Source organism: Pelophylax lessonae (genome assembly GCF_965119305.1).
Source record: "Pelophylax lessonae genome assembly, chromosome: 11".
Lineage (NCBI taxonomy): Eukaryota > Metazoa > Chordata > Amphibia > Anura > Ranidae > Pelophylax > Pelophylax lessonae.
The window spans coordinates 16,584,102-16,607,291 of record NC_138778.1 but is presented as its reverse complement, the minus strand read 5'-3'; the positions used below and the strand labels follow the sequence as shown (position 1 = coordinate 16,607,291).

Below are 23,190 nucleotides of genomic sequence, written 5' to 3'. Positions count from 1 at the left end.
GATATCTGGCTGGATGAGGAGTTCACCCCCCCCCCCCCCCCGGTGCCACAAGGGTAGACCCCCCCTTAACATCAACATCCCCCCTTCTACGGCAGAGTCACCTCTTCATATCGGAGTTCCCCGTTAACATTAACCCCCCCCTCCCTACTTTTCACATTAGAGTCCTCTCTTCATATCAGCGTTCTCCCTTAACATTAACCCCCCCTATTCCCTACCTTTCACATCAGTGTCACCCCCCCCCCATTTACATTAGAGTCACCTCATCATATCAGAGCCCCCCCTTGACATCAATCCCCCCTTCCCTACTTTTCACATTTGCGTCAATCCCCCCCCCTCCTTTACATTAGAGTCCTCTCTTCATATCAGAGTTCTCCCTTAACATTAACCCCCCCCCTTCCCTACCTTTCACACCAGAGTCTCCCCCCTCCTTTACATTAGAGTCCCCTCATCATATCAGAGTCCCCCCTTAACATTAACCCCCCCATCCCTACCTTTGACATCAGAGTCCCCCCCCTTCCCATTGGTGTCTCCTCTTCATATCAGAGCTCCCCCTTAACATTACCCCCCCCTTCCCTACTTTTCACATTAGAACCTCCTCCCCCCCTTGCATTAGAGTCACCTCTTCATATCAGAGTTCTCCCTTAATATTACTCCCCCCCGCACCTTTCACATCAGAGTCTCCCCCCTCCTTTACATTAGAGCCCCCTCATCATTTCAGAGTTCTCCCTTAATATTACACCCCCCCCCACCTTTCACTTCAGAGTCTCCCCCCTCATCATATCAGAGTTCCCTCCCCTCCTTTCACAGCAAATGTCCCCTATTCATTAACATTAACCCCCCCTTTACATTAGAGTCCCTTCTTCAAATCAGAGCTCCCGCCACCCCTAAGTAGTGCCCCCTTAAAATTAAACCCCCCCCCCCACCTTTCACATTAGCATCTTCCCCTTCTATCAGAGGCCCCTCCCCCTTTACATTATTACATTAGAGCCCCCCTTCATAGCAGAGTACCCACCATTCACATCAAGAGTCCCCTCTTCATTTCAGAGTACCCCCTTAACATTACAACCACCCCCAGCCTTCACATTAGCATCCTCCCCTTCCATCAGAGTCTCCTCCCCTCTACATTAAAGCCCCCCTTCATAGCAGAGTATTCCCCCCTTATCAAAGTCCTCCCCCCCTTAACATTGCACATTCCCCCCAACCAACATCCTCCCCTTCTTTTAGAGCAGTGGTTCTTAACCTGGGTTCGATCGAACCCCAGGGGTTCGGTGGGTCAGTCTCGAGGGTTCGGCACACCCTCCGCTATTACCATTTCGCTGTCAGGGACTATTTCTCCAGTTTCGGGCATGTCCTTCCGCTCCCGCTCCGCCCCGTCATCATGGAAATACATAACATCCAGTGGCGTAGTGTGGGGGGTGCTGCCGCACCGGCCGCAACATCTGGGGGGGGGGGGCGCATCCGCTCCGCAGTGTCAGGTCACTCACTCTTTCATGCTAGGGTGACCGCCGCCGCCCACTGAGTCTGCTCGCACTCGCAGCTCTCTCTGCCCCTGGCTCACTCTCACTGCTGGCTGTGCAGCTCGGCTCCCGGCCAAATCCGATCCAGCCGAAGCCGGCATCGCCCACTGTGGAATGATGGGGGGGGGGGGGGGGGGAGACAGGCCAGGCGTGCGGTGCAGAGAGGGACTGTCTGGGGGAGGGACTAACCCATGCAGCGGCCGCCCAGCGCGGGAGAGAACCACCAGGCCAGGCAGCCGCAGCAGCAGAAAAAGCCGGCAGGTGAGAGGCCAGAGAGCCAGTGGTGACAGTGGTGCTGCAGCCTGCAGGAGGAAAACCTAGCCTGTGATCGATCGGGAGTCGGGACACAGGTGAAAAAAAAAGGTAGGACTGGAGTAGTACTGGCTGTACTAGTCTAGTGACTGACTGTCTGACTGTGTGAGAACACTGAGAAAACTATGTAAAGGAGATCTATTTTATGGGGAACCTGGCCTGCTGTAAGGGGGGGGGAGATCTAAATGGGGGACGGGACCTCACCCTGGCCTGCTGTAAGGGGGATCTATATGGGGGACATGATCCCCCATATAGATCCCCCCTTACAGTAGGCCAGGGTGAGGTGAGGTCCCCCATATAGATCCCCCCCTACAGCAGGCCAGGGTGAGGTTAGGTCACTCTGGGGTCCCCCATATAGATCCCCCCCACAGCAGGCCAGGGTCCGGACCTCACCCTGTCCTGCTGTAAGGGGGGGGGGAGATCTATATGGGGGACGGGATCTATATTGGGGTACTCACCCTGGCCTGCTGTAAGGGGAGGATCTATATGGGGGACCAGGTCCCCCATATAGATCCCCCCTTACAGCAGGCCAGGGTGAGGTGAGGTGAGGTCCCGTCCCCCATATAGAAAGAAATAATATTAAATTAACAAAGTAATACAAAAATAATAAATAACAAAGAATAATAAATACATAAATAATAATAAAAATAAGAATAAATAAAAAATAAAAATAATAAATATAACTAATACATAAAAAATATCCATCATCATCATTATTATTTTTTATGTATTAGTTATATTCTTTTTATTTCTTATCATTTTTATTATTATGTATTAATTATTATTCTTTGTGTTTTTTTATTCTTTATAATTTTTTTTTTTTATAATTTTGTTGACAATATCATCGTCATCAAAAATTATAAAAAATAAAAACAAATAAAAAGAATACATAAAAAATAAAATTGAAAAAACAATAAAAAGAATACATAAAAAATAAAAAACAAAGAATACATAATTATAAATAAAAACTATAAAATATAAATAAATTATACAAAATAAATAAATAAAAATAAAAAAATTAAAATAAAAAAATTAAAATAAAAAAACAAAAAATAAATAATTATAATAAATATTAGAAATAATAATAAAGAATCTGCAGGCACCATCTGTCAGTTGCAATTTAATGAAAACTTAACAGGAAACTCAGTACAGAGATTTGATCACCTCGATCTCTCGCATTACTCTTTGGGTGAAGATCAGGAAGAGGAGTTCGATGGCGAACAGCAAGATGTAAATGGCTGAAATATCCCAGATCCGGCTGCGAATCCAGAGGACCAGCTGAGGAATGCAGCCCCCTAGATAGATGAGGCTACTAGCTGCGACTTCTCCCATCCCCAGAGCACCGAAGCCGCACTGAGAATTGGGTACCGTGCCGTTCTGCAGGGGGTCGATGCAGCAGGAGTAGGGAACACCACAAGAGTTCGCCCCAGGAGACGAGCAGTTAAAGTACCTGAAATTAAATAAAAAAAAAAAGAAGAACAAATATATTTAAAGTGGAATTCTGGGTAAAATAAAATAGGACATAATGGGGCCTGTCAATATTAATACCAGCAGATTTTGAGTGCTCCTGTTTTAACAGTTTTAAAATTAGCTGTTGGTCCTGCCAGTAGTACGATTCTTTTTTCCATTTCCTGCAATAGGGTGACAACACTTTTTTTCAGCAGGGAAGTCATGCAGCAGTGTTGTCACCCTGTGGACAGGATGTGAAAATGTCCAAATAAAGTGACTGTTACAGGGATTGGGACAAACCACAGGACACTCCCGGGGGAGAGGACAAAGGTCAGGATTTTTTTACATATAATTTAAACCTTTCAAAAAGGGGGAAAAAAAAACAAAACTGTTGCTGTAACTACTTTGTTAGTTGAAGATGGAACTTAACCACTTCTGGACCGGAAGGTTTTACCCTCTTAATGACCAGACCATTTTTTTGCGATTCGGCACTTACATAGTTACATAGTTAGTGAGGTTGAAAAAAGACATCAGTCCATCCAGTTCAACCTATGATGCGTGTGTGTGTTTGCTTTTAACCGTACATTGTATACCCCTGTATGTTGTGGTCTTTAAGGTGTCCATCTAATAGTTTTTTGAAACTATCAATGCTCCCTGCTGATATGACTGCTTGTGGAAGAGAATTCCACATCCTTACCGCTCTTACAGTGAAGAACCCCTTACGCACTTTAAGGTTAAACCGCCTTTCCTCTAGTTTTAGTGAGTGGCCACGTGTCTTATTGTATCTCCTTTCTCTGAATAGTTTGTTCCTTATGCTAGGGTCACCAATACAGTATTTGTACATTGATATCATATCCCCCCTCAATCGTCTTTTCTCCAGAGAGAAAAGGTTCAGGGCTTGTAGTCTTTCCTCATAGCTGATGTCCTCCATTCCCCTAATTATTTTTGTTGCCCTTCTCTGGACTTTCTCCAGTTCCAGCACATCCTTCCTGAGGACCGGTGCCCAGAACTGGACAGCATACTCCAGATGTGTCCGGACCAGAGTCTTGTAGAGTGGGAGAATAATCTCTTTATTTCTGGAGTGAATCCCCTTTTTTATACATCCCAGTATTCTGTTGGCTTTGCTTGCGGCGGCTTGGCATTGCATGCCACTGCCAAGCTTGTTGTCTACCAGTACCCCCAAGTCCTTTTCCATCCTAGACTCACCCAGAGGTTCCCCCCCCCCCCCCTAGTGAGTAGCTTGCTTTCTGGTTTCTGGCCCCCAAGTGCATTACTTTACATTTATCAACATTAAACCTCATCTGCCATGTAGTTGCCCACCCCGTTATTTTGTTCAGGTCTGCTTGCAAGGTTTCCACATCCTGCATAGAAGATATTGGCATGCCTAGTTTAGTATCATCTGCAAATACTGAGATTGTACTAGATATCCCCTCCTCTAGATCATTTATGAACAAATTAAACAGGATTGGTCCCAGGACAGAACCCTGGGGGACCCCACTTTCCACACCCGCCCAATCCGGGTACTCCCCATTAATCACCACCCTCTGTACTCTCCCCTGGAGCCAGTTCTCTATCCAGGTACTCACCTTCTGATCCATACCTACCTTCCTTAGTTTGTACAGTAATCGTTTGTGGGGAACGGTGTCAAAGGCCTTTGCAAAGTCCAGATACACCACATCCACAGGCTTACCTTTATCTAGGTGGCTGCTCACTTCATCGTAGAAGGTTAATAGATTGGTTTGGCACGAACGATTTTTCATGAATCCATGCTGATTACTACTTATAATACCGTTTTCATTACTAAAGTCTTGTATGTGGTCCCTTAACATCCCCTCCAAAATTTTGCAGACTACAGATGTTAGGCTGACCGGCCTATAGTTACCCGGGATATATCTCGGCCCCTTCTTAAATATTGGTACCACGTTGGCTTTTTTCCAATCAGCTGGCACCATACCCGTCTGTAAACTATCCTTAAAGATCAAGAATAATGGTCTGGCAATCACCTGGCTGAGCTCATTAAGAACCCTCGGGTGCAAGCCATCCGGTCCTGGGGATTTATTTATGTTAAGTTTCTCTAGTTTGGCTCTAAGTCTATCTTCTGTTAGCCATGGTGGCACTTCCTGAGGTGTATTATTTAGTTCGGCCTTACAAGCTGGGTTAGTGTAGCCCCCCCGATTCTTTTGTGAAGACTGAAGAGAAGAAATTATTTAACACTTCCGCCTTTTCTCTGTCCTCAGTGGCCATATTTCCTTTATCATCTTTTATGGGGCCAATGTGTTCTGGCCTCGCTTTCTTACTGTTTATATACTTAAAAAACTTCTTTTTGCTCTCCTCCGCTATATGTCTCTTGTGTTCTATTTTAGCCGCCCTGATTTCGTCTTTACATTTCTTATTACACTCTTTGTAATGCTTAAATGCTGCCAATGACCCCTCAGTCTTGTATTTTTTGAAGGCCTTTTCCTTAGCACTAATATACATTTTTATGTTGGAGTTTAGCCATCCAGGGTTTATTTTTGCTCTTTTAAATTTATTTCCCTTTGGAATGCACTGGTCAATCCCCCTGTTTAGTATACTCTTGAAGCACTCCCATTTTTCCTCCGTGTTCTTTGTTCCCAGGGTTCTATCCCAATTGATATTTTCTAGCAGTGAGCGCAGTTTAGGGAAATTGGCTCTTTTGAAATTCAGTGTCCTTATATTACCCTTGTGTTTCCTATTACTGTAATTAATACTGAAACTTATTGACCTATGGTCACTGTTTCCCAAGTTGTCCCGTATTTCTATATCCGTGATCAGGTCTGTATCGTTGGTAATCAGTAGGTCAAGTACCGCATTGTTTCTTGTCGGTGCATTCACCATCTGACCCATGAAATTGTCCTGCAAAACATTTAGGCACTGCCTAGCCTTGGCTGAGTGCGCGGTTCCTTCTGCCCAGTCTATATCTGGATAATTAAAGTCCCCCATTATAATGACATTTCCCATCCTTGCTGCCAATCCTATCTGTAAAAGGAGGTCCGCCTCACCCTCCTCCCTCTGGTTGGGGGGCCTATAGCATACGCCCAATATTACCTTCCCCGCCGTGCCATCCCTTTGAAGCTCTACCCATAGGGATTCTGCCTCGTCCTTAGCTCCATTATTAATATCATCCCTCATATTTACCTGTATGCTGTTCTTAATATACAGACATACCCCTCCCCCTTTTTTACCCTCTCTATCTCTGCGATAAAGGGAATACCCCTGAATGGTCGCCATCCAGTCATGAGAGCTGTCAAACCAAGTCTCAGTTATCCCCACAAAATCTAAGTCCTCCTCAAACATCAGCAGCTCCAGCTCTCCCATCTTGTTGGCCAGGCTTCTGGCATTGGTATACAAACCTCTTAATTTTGATCGGTTACAAATATCCTCATTTGATGTTTTTAGGCTGCTCTCTTGAATTTTCCCCATACCCACCCTGGGTATAGGAGCTCCGAACACCCTACCGCTAATGCCCCCATTTCTGCCCTCTGAAACTTGCTTTCCACTGGCTAATTCTACATCTGTACCCTCCCCCCCATTCCCTAGTTTAAAAGCCCCTCTAACTTTTTGGCCATCCTCTCACCCAGTACGGCTGCACCCACCCCATTTAGGTGCAATCCGTCCCTACCAAAGAGCCGGTGACCGACTGAGAAGTCGGCCCAGTTCTCCAGGAACCCGAATCCCTCCTTACTACACCAGCTCCTCAGCCACTCGTTAACTTCCCTAATCTCCCGCTGCCTCTCTGGTGTGGCTCGAGGTACAGGTAGTATTTCGGAAAATACTACCTTGGAGGTCCTACTCCTCAACTTAGCGCCTAAGTCCCTGAAATCGTTTAGGACTCTCCGTCTTCCTCTGCCTATGTCATTGGTACCCACGTGTACCATGACAGCTGGGTCTTCCCCAGCCCCACCCAATAATCTGTCCATCCGATCCGCAATGGGCACTGAGTTACTTTAACTGACAATTTTGTGGTCGTGCGATGCTGTACCCAAATAAAATTTATGTCCTTTTTTCCCCCACAAATCAAGCTTTCTTTTGATGGTATTTCATCACCTCTGCAATTTTTTTTCTTTTTTGCGCCATAAACAAAAAAAAGAGCGACAATTCTGAAAAAAAATAAAACGAACAATATTTTTCACTTTCTGCTATAGAATATTCCCAAAAAACAAAAATCCTTGTAGGCCAATTTGTATTCCACTACATATTTTTATTAAAAAAAAGAAATCCATATGAAAAAATCCCAATAGGCGTATTTTGATTGGTTTGTGCAAAAGTTATTGCGTCTACAAACTAAGGGAAAGATTTGTCATTTTTATTTCTCTTTTTACTAGTAATGGCAGTGATCTGCGATTTTTAGCGGGACTGCAACATAGCGGCGGACAGTTTGGACCCCTAACTGACATTTTTGACACTTTGGGGGGACCAGTGACATTACTACAGTAATGCTAAAAATATTACTCTAATGGCGACAGTGGCAGGGAAGGGGTGCTTTCTAGTCTGTTTCCATCCGGTGGCCCCAGCAGGCTGTGTCCTGTCCTCTCTGCATAGTGGAGCGGACACAGACCTGTCATCTGCCTGCTCAGCGGGGATCAGCGGATTGATCCCCCACTGAGAAGGCAGATTCCGCTTGGACGGATCCGCACCGTCTGAAAGGGGCCTAAAGGTGAATTTAAATTTATGTGTTATGTTAATGCAAAATGCATCAATGCACATTGCAAACGTTTATGTGTTGGGGTGCATAGTGTACATAACGGCCCACAAATATTCTCAGTCTATTTATAAATTATTCATATAATCTAGATTTCCCGATATGCTTTCATATAGCCTAACTCCTGTCTCAGCTCCATCTAGTGGCCAAAATGATGAATTTTTTTTTTTCACTTAAAGCGGTAGTATCCCTCTTTTTGACACTTTTACCTACAGGTAAGCCTATAATAAGGCTTACCTGTAGGTACAAATAATATCTCCTAAACCGGCACGGTTTAGGAGATATTTACAGTGCATGCAGCCGCTCGTGCGAGCGGCGCATGCGCTCTGAAGGTCCGGGGGACCTTCAATTAAGTTGCCGGGAGCTTGCCGGAAAAATCACTCCCGCGCGCATGCGCGGGAGTGACGTCATCGCGGCTCCGGCCAATCATCGCGCCGGAGCCGTCTCTTCCGGCCAATCAGCGTGCCGGAGCCGCCGAACCCGCAAGAGACGACGAGGGACCATGGCAGCGCCCGCAGCGATGTCCGGGGGTCCGTGTCGGGGCTTCGTTTTCAGGTAAGTTACACATAATGGGCTAGTATGCGTTGCATACTAGCTCATTATGCCTTTGTCTTGCAGGTTTTTTTTTTTTTTATTTATTTTTTTTATTGAGTTTACAACCGCTTTAAAGCGGAGTTCCGGCCTCGGGGGTCAAATTGAGATAAAAATACCCCCGGGACAGTCAGGGCTAGTACATTCCACAATGGTTAGCCTCTGAACTGTCCCGGGTCGCACTTACCTGCAAGAAGAAATACTTACATTGAAAAGTTCTTCTCCAGCGCTGCCATCTCAGGTGTGGGCAGCTGAAGCCAGCGCGTCCTCTTCTGCGGCCTCTTCGGTGATGTCGGAGTCCCACAATGCACCGCACCAGCCCCGCTCATCCCTTCCGGTGCAGGCGCGGCCTCCCTGCACAGCTTCTGGGGATGCCCAGAAGCGGATTAGCAGGGAATGCCGCACCTGCACCGAAAGTGACAGAGCGGGGCCAGTGCAGGCGCATTGATTCCTGGGAGCGATGACGTTCAGCTCCCAGGAGTCATTGCAAACCGGAAGAGACGGCACGGGCCGCAGCCGAAGAGGAAGGGAATGGAAGGAAGGTGAGTATATCTTCTTCAATAACAAGGTAAGTGACCAAAAAAAAAAAAAAAATTGGGAGCATTCATTTCTTTTTCAGGTGGCCCTCAGCAAGCGGATGGCCCAAAATCGTTTTTCCGATTTTGAGGCCAGAACTCCGCTTTAAAGCGGTTGTATCCCCTGTGTAAAGAAACAAAAAGCCTGCAGGACAATGGCATAATGTGCTAGTATGTATTGCATACTAGCACATTATGAAATACTTACCTTAGAATGAAGCCCCGACACGGTCACCCGGATACCGCTGAGGGACCTGACATGTTCCTTCGGCGTCTGTTCTGGGTTCTGCAGCTCCGGCGCTGAGAGAGGCTGGAGCCGCGAATGCACGCGGGAGTTCACTTTCCGGCAAGGAGCTTTGAAGGTTCGGCAAGATACGCCGGACCTTCAGAGCGCATGCGCCACTAGTGTCAGCGGCTGCATGCAGGGTGAATATCTCCTAAACCGTGCAGCTTTAGGAGATATTCATTTTACCTACAGGTAAGCCTTATTAACCACTTGCCGACCGCCGCACGACTATACGTCGGCGGTCAGCCCCTCACAGGCAAAGTGACGTAGGGCTACGTCACTAGCTTGTGAGGGTCTAGGGAGCGAGCGCGCGCCGCCGGAGGCGCGCTCCTGCTCCCGCGTGTTCACGGACCCCCCCGCGCGTGTGACCGGCGGACCCGATGTCCGCCGGCCACTCTGCGATCGGCGGGGGAGAGGGAGAAAGTCAGGCAGCTTGTGTAAACCAGCTGCCTGTCATTCTCCTCGCTGTATGAGAGATGATCATATGGATCTACTATGTAGATCCGTTGATCACTCTGCATACAGCTGAAGCCACAGCCAATCACAGTTAGAATCACGCCCCTAGGGACACACACAGCCCCTCCCTCTCAAATAAAGTTAACCCCTTCACTACCAGTGTATTTTTACAGTAACAGTGCATATATATAGCACTGATTACTGTAGTAATGTCACTGGTAACCCCAAAAGTGTCAAAAATGTCAGTCAAGGGTCCGATCTGTCCGCCGCAATGTCGCAGTACCGCAAAAAAAAAAAAAAAAAAAAAAAAAAAAAAAATCGCAGATCGCCGCCATTACGCGTTAAAAAAAAAAAAAACAACAAAAATGACAAAAATCTTTCCCTTAGTTAGTAAACGCAATAACTTTTGCGCAAACCAATCAAAATACGCTTTTTGCAATTTTTTTACCAAACATAGGTAGCATAAAACAAATTGGCCGAAAATGTTAAAAAATTTTGATTTTTACATTTTTTTTGGGCGGAATTTCATATAAAAAAAAGGGAAAAATATTGTTATTTTTGCAAAATTTACGCTCTTTTTTTGTTTATAGCGCGTGATCAAAAAAAAAAAAAATCGCACAGGTGATCAAATACCGCCAAAAGAAAGCTCTGTTTGTGGGAAAAAAAGGACGCCAAATTCGTTTAGGTACAGCGTCGCACGACCGCGCAATTGTCCGTTAAAGTCACGCAGTGCCGAAACGCAAAATACCCCCTGGTCAGGAAGGGGGTAAAATCTTCCGGGGCTTAAGTGGTTATAGGCCGCATTATAGGCTTACCTGTAGGTAAAAATTAAAAAGCGGAGTATACTACTTGAAATACCTCATTAAAGTGGAACTTCACTCTCTCAAACAAAAACTATTTTAATCCTTATGCTGCTAGCATTAGTAAATAGACAGGAAATTATATCACATTTACTTGTTTTAAACATTTTTTTTTTACATTACTTTAGTTACTTCCTGGTTTCTATGCCTAGGCAAATGATGTCATACATCTCAGGAGTCTTCAGAAGAGGACGGAGGGTTCTCAGCATAGCCTATGCCTGAGCTAAGGGCAGATGGATTCCAGGAAGTAAATGTTACATGAATCATCTGCCCTTACTCAAGATGGCCAGGACCAGAAATGCTAGGGGGGGTGTTTTTCAAAATGATTTCTTAGCAAAATAAAGCATGAGGACACGGATGGATGGTGGAGATTGCTTGAGTACTGCTTGGATCTTGATGAAGGGAACATACCCCGAAGGCTTGTCCTGAAAAATTGTATGCAAGTGCAAATAAAAAAAGTATCACGGACAGTACTCAATTGTCTCTAATAATACAAATGAATTAAATAGCATTTTTGGTTTGTGGTGATCAGAAGCAGCGAAGTTCCACTTTAGGAAAATATTCTGCATGTTGGCCAGTAGATGGCGCCGATGATACGGGAGATGATCTACAGCAGCCTTTCTCAACGTTTTCAACACAGAGGAACCCTTGAAGTAAATTTCTGGTCTTGGGGAACCCCTGCTAAAAATGTACAAATCATGGCACATTAGTGTGACAGTCAGTGGGAAGAATGCTCCTTACTCTTGTCATCTTGGAAAGAATTACTCCCCTTACAGATAGCAAAAAGGAACAATGGTGCCATTGGGAATTTATCTGAGAGGCAGAAATTGCCCATTGATCAAGGAACCCCTAGCAACCTCAGGAGAAACCCTGGTTGAAAAACCCTGATTTATAGTATTTGAAAACATAGGAAATTTAATTCTGTTTGCATTTGTTTCTGATAATTGTGCAATGAATATGGTAGAATAGATCCCTTAAAATCCATCTTCAGGACCATACGTCACACTACATCCATTTTTATTGTGTAACATGAAATCTGGTCACATTTACCCCCCCCCCCCCCCTCTAAATCTAAATCGCAGGGTGATTCTCCTTGAAAACACTGTTGATATTTTAATTAATGGTGACCTCACCTGCACAGCCGCATCATACAATTACAGGGATCTGTGAATGGGAAGACTACAAATCCCATCTGCCACCACAGCAGAGGAACTCACCAAAACACGACACAAGCGCAGTGACCTCACCCAACTTGTAGTCCATGGTTTGCTCCCTGCAGCCAGGGGAGGACTGGGCCAGGGGGGCAATTGCCCCCTGGGCCACTTTGATGCCCCATAAAAATGCTGCACCGCTTCTGCCACAGACATGCCTAAAGGATTCCTGGTGGAGAAGTAAAAAGTCCTTGCCGCTGACCTAAGTGCGGGTTGAAGACAAGGACAGAGCGCAGGCCTACCCCCCACCCCCCAGACAAGGACAAAAGCACAGTACCTCCCCCCCCCCCCCCCCCCCAAGCAGGGATGTGTAAGCTGCGTCTGAGAAGAGGCTGATTCCATGCCCCACTGGAGACTTCTACCCCAGCCAACCCCAACCAAGCTGTCCCAGCTTCCCCCAACCTTCCCCAGCTGGCCAGGTCGGAAACCCGGATTCAGACGGTAAGTGGAGAGTATCTAGAGCAAGGCTTCAACTTGGAATGGGGGTCAGGAAGAGGACTGGGAGAGTGAGAGGGGAGGTGAGGGAAAGTGGGAGAGGGGCTGAGTCACCGCACCATGGGCCTCTGGTTTGTACTTGCCCCCTGGGCTGAATGTTGCCAGTCTGCCCCTTGCCAGACTGTGCCCATTGGGAGTAGAAATTGTCTTGGCGGTAATGGGAGTAAACGGTGCTTCTTTGGCATTGGGGGGAGGAATAGTGTCCCATCATTGGTGTCAGTGGAAGGAATAGTGTCCCATCATTGGTGTCAGTGGAAGGAATAGTGTCCCATCATTGGTGTCAGTGGAAGGAACAGTGCCCTATCAAACGGTAAGTGGAGAGTATCTGGAACAGGGCTTCAGGAGGAGGATTGGGAGAATGGGAGGGGGGGGTAAGGGAGAGTGGGAGGGGGCGATTCGCTGCACCATGGGCCTCTGGTTTGTAATTGCCCCCTTGCCCGAAAGTTGCCAGTCTGCCCCTGCCTGCAGCCCTATAACAGAAGGTCTATACCTCTGTAGAAACTGGGGGTAGAAATTACAGAAGCCTGTGCATTGCACCCATGATGCAGCTGCAAAGCTCTGCAGCCTTGAATGCAAACATGCACTTTTTTAATTTTTATAATGATTAAGGAATGTGAATTACTTTTTTGCAAAAGGTGGGTTATACCTTTAAGCACTTTAATGCAGAATTAAAAAAACAGTACTGCTCAAACAAATTCCTAAAAATTTTCAAGAAAATCAACAACACCCAACAATATTCACCTTATTTGATGGTTCTGTGACATTTAGTGGTCTGGTGCTTAGGCACTCCTGTGACTTCAGCCTTATAGCTGTATATCTGCAATGGGAGATCACCCAAGGCACTGCTCCCTCTCACTGCTAGTTTCCCCAGACCTGGCATGAGATTTGTCACTACTGTTCTCCTTGCTGGAGGTCTAACATGGGGAAGGAAAGCCCTGCCTCTACTAAGATGGCTGCCTCCATACAGAGACAGTACAGGACAAGGCATGGTAAGTCAGTAATTAGGGGGGGGGGGGGGAGTTTAGCTGCAGGGGGAGCGCAGACAATGCTGGTGACTAGTCTTTTCCCCTATGACTGCCCAGAGTTCAGTTCCTCTGAACCTAGTTGCGGTGTCTCTTCTTGCTTAAATAGTGAGTCAATGACCCCTTACAAGTGAAGTGAAGCAACAATATATTCAATACACAGGTTTGCTCTGTTAGTTTTAAAAAAAAATCCATTTGAATCCCATTTATAGGCCAGCTGTAGCCTCCAAGTGGCTTTAGCACTTACAGATTGACCGACCAGTCTTGGTAAGACTGCACTCCACAGCACTCCATGGCCAGCTGAACCTCATTCAGTATGAACCTCAGGTCGGAATCATCTTGGTATCTGCTCATGGCGACCAGCATGGTGCTCTTCAAGGAATCTTGGATCTGCTGCTGAAAACAAAGGACCACGATGGCCACCAAGCACTGCGCGACCATCAAAGCCATTATCCCAACAAGGAAGGTCTTGAGAAGACAAGTGTTCTCCCTGATAAACCCGACACACCCGCAAAACGATAAGGCGCTTGTCACCAGGCCTACGAGTACGAACGCCAGCATGGGGTCGGTGCCCAGGTATCCGATCTGTTCACCCATCAAGGACTGCTTGGCAGCGAGGCCCCAGAAGCCGATACATAGGATGGCCAATCCCAAGGTGAAGATGGCAGAGTTGACGCAAAACATGAAGTATTTGATGAAGGGGACGAATGGGTCGGGGCGGTAGGTGAACAGTAGTAATCGTTCTTTTCGGGGACCGGGGTTAGAGGTCTCTGCGTTGTCTTCATCACCGGTGTTATGGGTGTAGTACTCAAATCTAGGCCTGGTCTCCTGGGCATGTTCTGACTTCCGTTGTCCAACAGTATTCTGTAGAAGGAAACCAATAAGAATCAGTCAAGTAGTGGCGACACATTTATCTCACCTACGACTGCTGGCCCATCAAGGCCAGATAGGGATAGGTAGCCCTCTGGTCTTACATATCTGAGGTCATAGTTATTTTTCTGGAGGGGGGCATCTCTGGTAACTGACATAATATACTGATCTGGGTGTAAACTATGGCTGCCCAAAGACTTCCCTGTCCATGCAATATGACATGGTGTCAGCTCAGCTCCACCTAGGATATGGTTCAGAATTATTGCACCAGTCCTGCTTTCTCCTTGCCTTATGTCTCTTTTCAATATCAATGGCAGAATTACTTGCTTCGACCCAATTTCACTGACTCCTATTGTAAGAAAAATACCTAGGCCCTAGACATATGTGGTTTTTTTTCGCTCCAAATTGAAATTCGGACAAATTTTTAGTTCTTTGAAGCATCCGAATTACAACAGTAAGGAATTTGAACGAAGCCGAAATAACAAAACTAAAATTTCGGATGAAATGGTTTTTGGTTTCGGACGAATGGTTTTTAACCACTTGCCGACCGCTCACTCGAGCTCTACTGTGGCAAAGTGGTTAGTTATCGTCCAGCGACGTAGACCTACATCGCTGGACTCCTCCCCTTGTGGGCGGCGCACGCGCGCCGCCGTAGGCTCGCTCCCACTGTATTCAGTCACAGCGGGAGTCGGGCCAGGGGAGGAGCGGCGGTGATCACCGCTGCTCTTCCCCAATCGTCGGGGAATCGAGTCTGGAGATCCGCCCGCTTGTGTAAACAAAGCGGGCGGATCTCCTAAGTGACAGACAGTGACAGATTGCAGGGTTCAGCATAGCTTAGTCTGCGATCTGTCCCTGCGTCACTCAGTCACCTCCCCCCACACGTTAGTAAGCACCAGGCATACATTAACCCCTCCCTCTCCAATAAAATTAACCCCTTCCCTGCCAGTGTCATTTTTACAGTAACAGTGCATATTTATAGCACTGATTACTGTGGTAATGTCACTGGTACCCCCAAAAGTGTCAAAAATGTCAGTCAAGGGTCCAATCTGTCCGCCACAATGTCACAGTCCCGCAAAAAAAAAAAAATCACAGATCGCCGCCATTACTCGTTAAAAAAACCCACCAAAAATGACAGAAATCTTTCCCTTAGTAAACTGCAATAACTTTTGCGCAAACCAATCAAAATACGCTTATTGCGATTTTTTTTTACCAAACATAGGAAGCAGAAAACAAATTTGCAAAAGATGTAAAAAAAATTTAGATTTTTACATTTTTTTGGGGGGGAATTTCAAAAAAAATGTGAAAAATATTGTTATTTTTTCAAAATTACGCTCTTTTTTTGTTTATAGCGCAAAAAGTAAAAATCGCACAGGTGATCAAATACCACCAAAAGAAAGCTCTGTTTGTGGGGAAAAAAGGACGTAAATTTTGTTTGGGTACGGCGTCGCACGACCGCGCAATTGTCAGTTAAATTCGCACAGTGCCGAATCGCAAAAAGTGGCCCAGACGTAAGACAGCAAAATCCTCCGGTGGTAAAGAGGTTAAATCAAACTCAAATATTTTTTTAATTCAAATTTTTTTGGAATCAAATTAGAATTTCCAAAGAGAATAAAATAGAACAGAAAAAAAAGGAATAGAATCAAAATGAAAATATTATAACAGAAAATAGAAAATAATATAATTTAATAGAGTAAAACAGAGTAAAACAGAATACAAAATAACAGTAAATCGAAAAAAAAAAATACAATAGAAAATTAAGGGGTAGAAAAAATAAAATAAAAGAATGGAATAGAAAAGAATATAGTAAAACAGAACAAAATAGAATAAAATATAAAAGAACAGAATAAAATAGAAATTAGAGAAATAGAATAGACTAAAAAATAGAATGCAATAGAATACAGTAGAAAGTATAGAACCATCTTCTGAAATTTTCAAATAGAATAAATCAGAACTCGAATACAATAGAAAAGAACAGAATAAAATAGAATAGAAACTAGAGGAATATAATAAAATAAAAAAATAGAACACAATATAATACAATAGAAAGTATAGAACCATCTTCCGAAATTTTAGTTTCAAATAGAATAAATCATAACTCAAATACAATAGAAAAGAATAGAATAGAAAAAAAGGAATAGCATAGAATTCCAAGAATATAACCTTCTCCCAAAATTCAAGTTTTGAATAGAATAAATTCAAATTTGAATAGAATAGAAAAGAATAGATTTGATTTGAAAAAACAATAGAATAGAAAGCATTTACCATTTCACAAAATTCAAATAGAATAAATTTGAATTCAAATATAACAAAATAGATTGGCATAGAAAATAAAATAACTGAATAGACTAGAATAGAAAATCAAATGGACTAGGAATGGAATTTCAAATTTCAAATAGAATAAATTGGAATTTCAATAGAATAGAAAAGAATAGAATAAAAAAATAAAATAGAAAAGAATAGACAATAGGAAAAAAATAACAATACAACTGTTTTCTGAAAATTCTAATTTCGAATAGAATAAATTTGAATAGAATATAAAAACAATAGAATAGAAAGAATATAACCATCTTTCAAAATTTAAATAGAATAAATTTGATTTTGAATGGAATTCGATTAAAATTAGAATGGAATGCAAATTGATTTTAAAATTTTCAGAATTCAAAAACTTTGAATCGATTCGAATAAGCCAAAGGCATCCTGAAAACAAATTAAACTAAACAAATTTATGTAAATCCTGAATCGAAACTAAATACATTTTTTCGTTCTGCACATGTCTACTAGGCCCCTGCACATGTCTACTAGGCCCTAGCCATCAGAGACCTCTCTCCATCTGAAAATGCTAGCTTCCTGGCTGCATTGCTACTCTTCCACTTTCCATGTCACACACCCAGTATAGAAGTATGAAGACCATGAAATCTGCCTTTATTTGGAGCATGCTTGCTCTAGCGCCAGCGGGACAGAAAGTATGGGAAGCAGAGACAGCCAAGCCAGCAATGGTTGCCCTTGTAGGCCCCTGATGAAAAGTGATGGGAACTGACAGAGCTAAAAGAAAATGAAGCAGAAAAGGAAGGGTATTGTCCAGGGTCTGCTCATCCCGGGGTTGGGCTTTACAGCAATCCTGTAGCTACAGAAAATTTACTACCTGTAAAAAGAAGACTGTAAATACTTCCCAGCTGCTTCTCCTACCAAACACTCCCCCATTCAGTAGAACTGGTCCCTCAAAACCCACTGAGAAACCAACGCTTCCAGGAGTGGCAATCATCTGGGTCCCTGCAGCTCTCAATGGTTCCACCCTCTGACCTCCATGCATTATAGGGCATAGCAACGAGGCAGAGGTCAGCAGGAGGAACCATTGAGGCTGCAGGGACCCAGGAGATTGCCACTCCCGGAGAGTTGGGTTCTTAGTGGAACGTGGGGGAACCAATTCCACCAATAATAGAGCAGTGTTAAAGGGGGGGGGGGGGGAGCAGATAGTGGAAGTGATGGAAATTTGCAATCTTCTTTATAAGAATATTTTATCAGTGTTAGGGTTGTGTAAAGATAAATGGAGGTTTTTCAATCAAATTGTAGCATGAAATGAATGCGGTCTTCACATTTCTCTTCATTGGGAACAGACTGGCAAACATGCTGCAAATGAGTCAGGCATCAAAAATAAGTTATCTGTGAAGTTTGCCTTATTCACGTATTTATAGATTTTTCACAAGAAAATAAACTTCAAAAACAAGCTCTCACAGACCTCTAACTGCAAACACTGAGGAGCAATTCATTGCCAAATTCACAGCAGAAGCACTGAAGTCACTTCCTCAACAGCTCCACTTCCCCTGCTCCCCCCTCCCCACAGTGACTCCACAGCTCAGCAGTAAGCTCCCCGCCTTCCAGTACCGACTATATAGCTAAGGGGCAATTTACTGTCCTTTAGACTTGAGGGGGGCCAGACTGCGCCCATTGGGAGTAGACATTGTCTTGGCGATAATGGGAGTAAACAGTGCTACTTTGGCACTGGGGGGAGGAATAGTGCCCCATCGCTAGTATCAGTAGGGGGAAATAGAGCCCCATCATCGGTGTCAGTTTGAGGATACATTGTAGCTATAATCGCCTCAGGGACAGAAGGATAGTCGCCTCTGGGAAAGAAGGATACATTGTAGCGATAGTCAGTCGCCTCGAGGGAAAGAAGAACGATACATTGTAGCGATAGTCGCCTCGAGGGAAAGAAGAACGATACATTGTAGCGATAGTCGCCTCGAGGGAAAGAAGAACGATACATTGTAGCGATAGTCGCCTTTGGGAAAGAAGGATACATTGTAGCGATAGTCGCCTTTGGGAAAGAAGGATACATTGTAGCGATAGTCGCCTTTGGGAAAGAAGGATACATTGTAGCGATAGTCGCCTTTGGGAAAGAAGGATACATTGTAGCGATAGTCGCCTTTGGGAAAGAAGGATACATTGTAGCGATAGTCGCCTTTGGGAAAGAAGGATACATTGTAGCGATAGTCGCCTTTGGGAAAGAAGGATACATTGTAGCGATAGTCGCCTTTGGGAAAGAAGGATACATTGTAGCGATAGTTGCTGTCAGGAAAGAAGGATACATTGTAGCAATAGTCGCCTTCGGGAAAGAAGGATACATTGTAGCGTTAGTCACCTTTGGGAAAGAAGGATACATTGTAGCGATAGTCACCTTCGGGAAAGAAGGATACATTGTAGCGATAGTCGCCTTCGGGAAAGAAGGATACATTGTAGCGATAGTCACCTTCGGGAAAGAAGGATACATTGTAGCGATAGTCGCCTTCGGGAAAGAAGGATACATTGTAGCGATAGTTGCTGTCAGGAAAGAAGGATAGATTGTAGCGATAGTTGCCTGTGGTAAGGATACATTGTAGCAATAGTCGCCTTCGGGAAAGGATACATTGTAGCGATAGTCACCTTTGGGAAAGAAGGATACATTGTAGCGATAGTCGCCTTCGGGAAAGAAGGATACATTGCAGCGATAGTCGCCTTTGGGAAAGAAGGATACATTGTAGCGATAGTCGCCTCGGGGAATGAAGGATACATTGTAGCGATAGTCGCCTTTGGGAAAGAAGGATACATTGTAGCGATAGTCGCCTTTGGGAAAGAAGGATACATTGTAGCGATAGTCGCCTTTGGGAAAGAAGGATACATTGTAGCGATAGTCGCCTTTGGGAAAGAAGGATACATTGTAGCGATAGTCGCCTTCGGGAAAGAAGGATACATTGTAGCGTTAGTCACCTTTGGGAAAGAAGGATACATTGTAGCGATAGTCACCTTCGGGAAAGAAGGATACATTGTAGCGATAGTCACCTTCGGGAAAGAAGGATACATTGTAGCGATAGTCGCCTTCGGGAAAGAAGGATACATTGTAGCGATAGTTGCTGTCAGGAAAGAAGGATACATTGTAGCGATAGTTGCTGTCAGGAAAGAAGGATAGATTGTAGCGATAGTTGCCTGTGGTAAGGATACATTGTAGCAATAGTCGCCTTCGGGAAAGGATACATTGTAGCGATAGTCACCTTTGGGAAAGAAGGATACATTGTAGCGATAGTCGCCTTTGGGAAAGAAGGATACATTGTAGCGATAGTCGCCTTTGGGAAAGAAGGATACATTGTAGCGATAGTCGCCTTTGGGAAAGAAGGATACATTGTAGCGATAGTCGCCTTTGGGAAAGAAGGATACATTGTAGCGATAGTTGCTGTCAGGAAAGAAGGATACATTGTAGCAATAGTCGCCTTCGGGAAAGAAGGATACATTGTAGCGTTAGTCACCTTTGGGAAAGAAGGATACATTGTAGCGATAGTCACCTTCGGGAAAGAAGGATACATTGTAGCGATAGTCACCTTCGGGAAAGAAGGATACATTGTAGCGATAGTCACCTTCGGGAAAGAAGGATACATTGTAGCGATAGTCGCCTTCGGGAAAGAAGGATACATTGTAGCGATAGTTGCTGTCAGGAAAGAAGGATAGATTGTAGCGATAGTTGCCTGTGGTAAGGATACATTGTAGCAATAGTCGCCTTCGGGAAAGGATACATTGTAGCGATAGTCACCTTTGGGAAAGAAGGATACATTGTAGCGATAGTCGCCTTCGGGAAAGAAGGATACATTGCAGCGATAGTCGCCTTTGGGAAAGAAGGATACATTGTAGCGATAGTCGCCTCGGGGAATGAAGGATACATTGTAGCGATAGTCGCCTTTGGGAAAGAAGGATACATTGTAGCGATAGTCGCCTTTGGGAAAGAAGGATACATTGTAGCGATAGTCGCCTTTGGGAAAGAAGGATACATTGTAGCGATAGTCACCTTTGGGAAAGAAGGATACATTGTAGCGATAGTCGCCTTTGGGAAAGAAGGATACATTGTAGCGATAGTTGCTGTCAGGAAAGAAGGATACATTGTAGCAATAGTCGCCTTCGGGAAAGAAGGATACATTGTAGCGATAGTCGCCTTTGGGGAAGAAGGATACATTGTAGCGATAGTTGCTGTCAGGAAAGAAGGATACATTGTAGCGATAGTTGCCTGTGGTAAGGATACATTGTAGCAATAGTCGCCTTCGGGAAAGGATACATTGTAGCGATAGTCACCTTTGGGAAAGGATACATTGTAGCGATAGTCGCCTTCGGGAAAGAAGGATACATTGCAGCGATAGTCGCCTTTGGGAAAGAAGGATACATTGTAGCGATAGTCACCTTTGGGAAAGAAGGATACATTGTAGCGATAGTCACCTTCGGGAAAGAAGGATACATTGTAGCGATAGTCGCCTTTGGGGAAGAAGGATACATTGTAGCGATAGTTGCTGTCAGGAAAGAAGGATAGATTGTAGCGATAGTTGCCTGTGGTAAGGATACATTGTAGCAATAGTCGCCTTCGGGAAAGGATACATTGTAGCGATAGTCGCCTCGGGGAATGAAGGATACATTGTAGCGATAGTCGCCTTTGGGAAAGAAGGATACATTGTAGCGATAGTTGCCTGTGGTAAGGATACATTGTAGCGATAGTTGCCTTTGGGGAAGAAGGATACATTGTAGCGATAGTCGCTGTCAGGAAAGAAGGATAGATTGTAGCAATAGTTGCCTGTGGTAAGGATACATTGTAGCAATAGTCGCCTTTGGGGAAGAAGGATACATTGTAGCGATAGTCGCTGTCAGGAAAGAAGGATACATTGTTGCGATAGTCGCTTTCATGAAAGAAGGATATATTGTAGCGATAGTCACATCAGGGAAAGAAGGATACATTGTAGCGATAGTCACATCAGGGAAAGAAGGATACATTGTAGCGATAGTCACTTTCAGGAAAGAAGGATACATTGTAGCGATAGTCACTTTCAGGAAAGAAGGATACATTGTAGCGATAGTCGCCTGCAGTAAGGATACATTGTTGCGATAGTCACCTTGGGTAGCAATGTGCTGGACTCATCGGGTTCCTTCGCAGAATTTCGGGGGAACAGACAAAGTTTCTGGAGGAAGGGAAGGATTTTTCCTCCCATCTTCTCAAGTCATAGAGCAAAGGGGAACATCAGCTCCTTCCTCCATCCCCAGCAATGAGATCAGCAGACTCCGGTCATCCACTCATCATGTGAGCCCGGCTCCCAGTGCTGCCCAATTAAATCTCCTACACTTAACCCCTTCCTTCCCGGCACTTGTTTTATTCCCCCGAATCCCCGTATATTTCGGACGAACCCACAGGCGTCTCAAATGCAAAGAGCAATTGTAATGTGCAATCAGATTTCACTGTTCATCATTTTCCTGCAATTATATGTCTACTGATAGTATACAGGGGGGTAATTATACTTTACAGAGTGCTGATTGGCGAGCTGTCACTAGGGGGTGCTGCAGGAATACATGTACTATAGTAAATACTAAGGCCTCATTCACACCATGTCCATTGAGCTGCACTGATTTATATTGATCAATGCAAGGTCGATTGTTCTCTGTTCGCCCTGTTCACACCATACAGGTAAGTTGCGGTATGTTGGATAAAAATGCAACATGCAACAACGCGGCAGTGTGTCTGTCGCAAAGCACTGCTGTGTACAGAGTTGCACAAAAAGTTTGTCATCTTTCAATAAAGTAAAAAAATAAATAAAAAATTAAACATTGCAATGTGTTACAACACGTCACAGTGCAGGTGTACAACACACACCAGGGGGCGCTCATTATACACAACACACACCAGGGGACGCTCATTATACACAACATACACCAGGGGGCGCTCATCATACACAAGACACACCAGGGGGCGCTCATCATACACAACATACACCAGCGGGCGCTCATCATACACAACACACACCAGGGGGCGCTCATCAGACACAACACACACCAGGGGGCGCTCATCATACACAACACACACCAGGGGGCGCTCATTATACACAACACACACCAGGGGGCGCTCATCATACACAACACACACCAGGGGGCACTCATTATACACAACATACACCAGCGGGCGCTCATCATACACAGCACACACCAGGGGGCGCTCATCATACACAACACACACCAGGGGGCGCTCATCATACACAACACACACCAGGGGGCGCTCATCATACACAACACACACCAGCGGGCGCTCATCATACACAACACACACCAGGGGGCGCTCATCATACACAACACACACCAGGGGGCGCTCATCATACACAAGACACACCAGGGGGGCACCCATCATACAAAACACACACCAGGGGGCGCTCATCATACACAACACACACCAGGGGGCACTCATTATACACAGCACACACCAGGGGGCGCTCATCATACACAAGACACACCAGGGGGCACTCATTATACACAACACACACCAGGGGGCGCTCATCA

General features: G+C 44.9%; 1 protein-coding gene across 1 annotated transcript; it reads right to left on the bottom strand.

Annotated features, from left to right (window-relative positions):
- Positions 1-2,922: 2,922 nt before the first annotated feature.
- TSPAN10 (tetraspanin 10) lies at positions 2,923-21,925 on the bottom strand. Its single transcript, XM_082272913.1, has 3 exons — positions 21,762-21,925; positions 13,742-14,358; positions 2,923-3,279 (listed from the first exon to the last, which is right to left on the bottom strand). The coding sequence occupies exons 1-3, from the start codon at positions 21,855-21,857 to the stop codon at positions 2,973-2,975; spliced, it is 1,020 nt and encodes a 339-aa protein (XP_082129039.1). The 5' UTR covers positions 21,858-21,925; the 3' UTR covers positions 2,923-2,972.
- Between the last annotated feature and the right edge of the window lie 1,265 nt (positions 21,926-23,190).

Coding starts and splice junctions, on each gene's coding strand:
- TSPAN10 (XM_082272913.1), bottom strand. CDS start 21,857: ATGGGAGGAAAAATCCTTCCCTTCCTCCAGAAACTTTGTCTGTTCCCC. Junction 14,359..21,761: donor CCAGCACATTGCTACCCAAG/GTGACTATCGCA, acceptor TTCCTTCTACAG/AATACTGTTGGACAACGGAA. Junction 3,280..13,741: donor CAAGACTGGTCGGTCAATCT/GTAAGTGCTAAA, acceptor ATTTAATTTCAG/GTACTTTAACTGCTCGTCTC.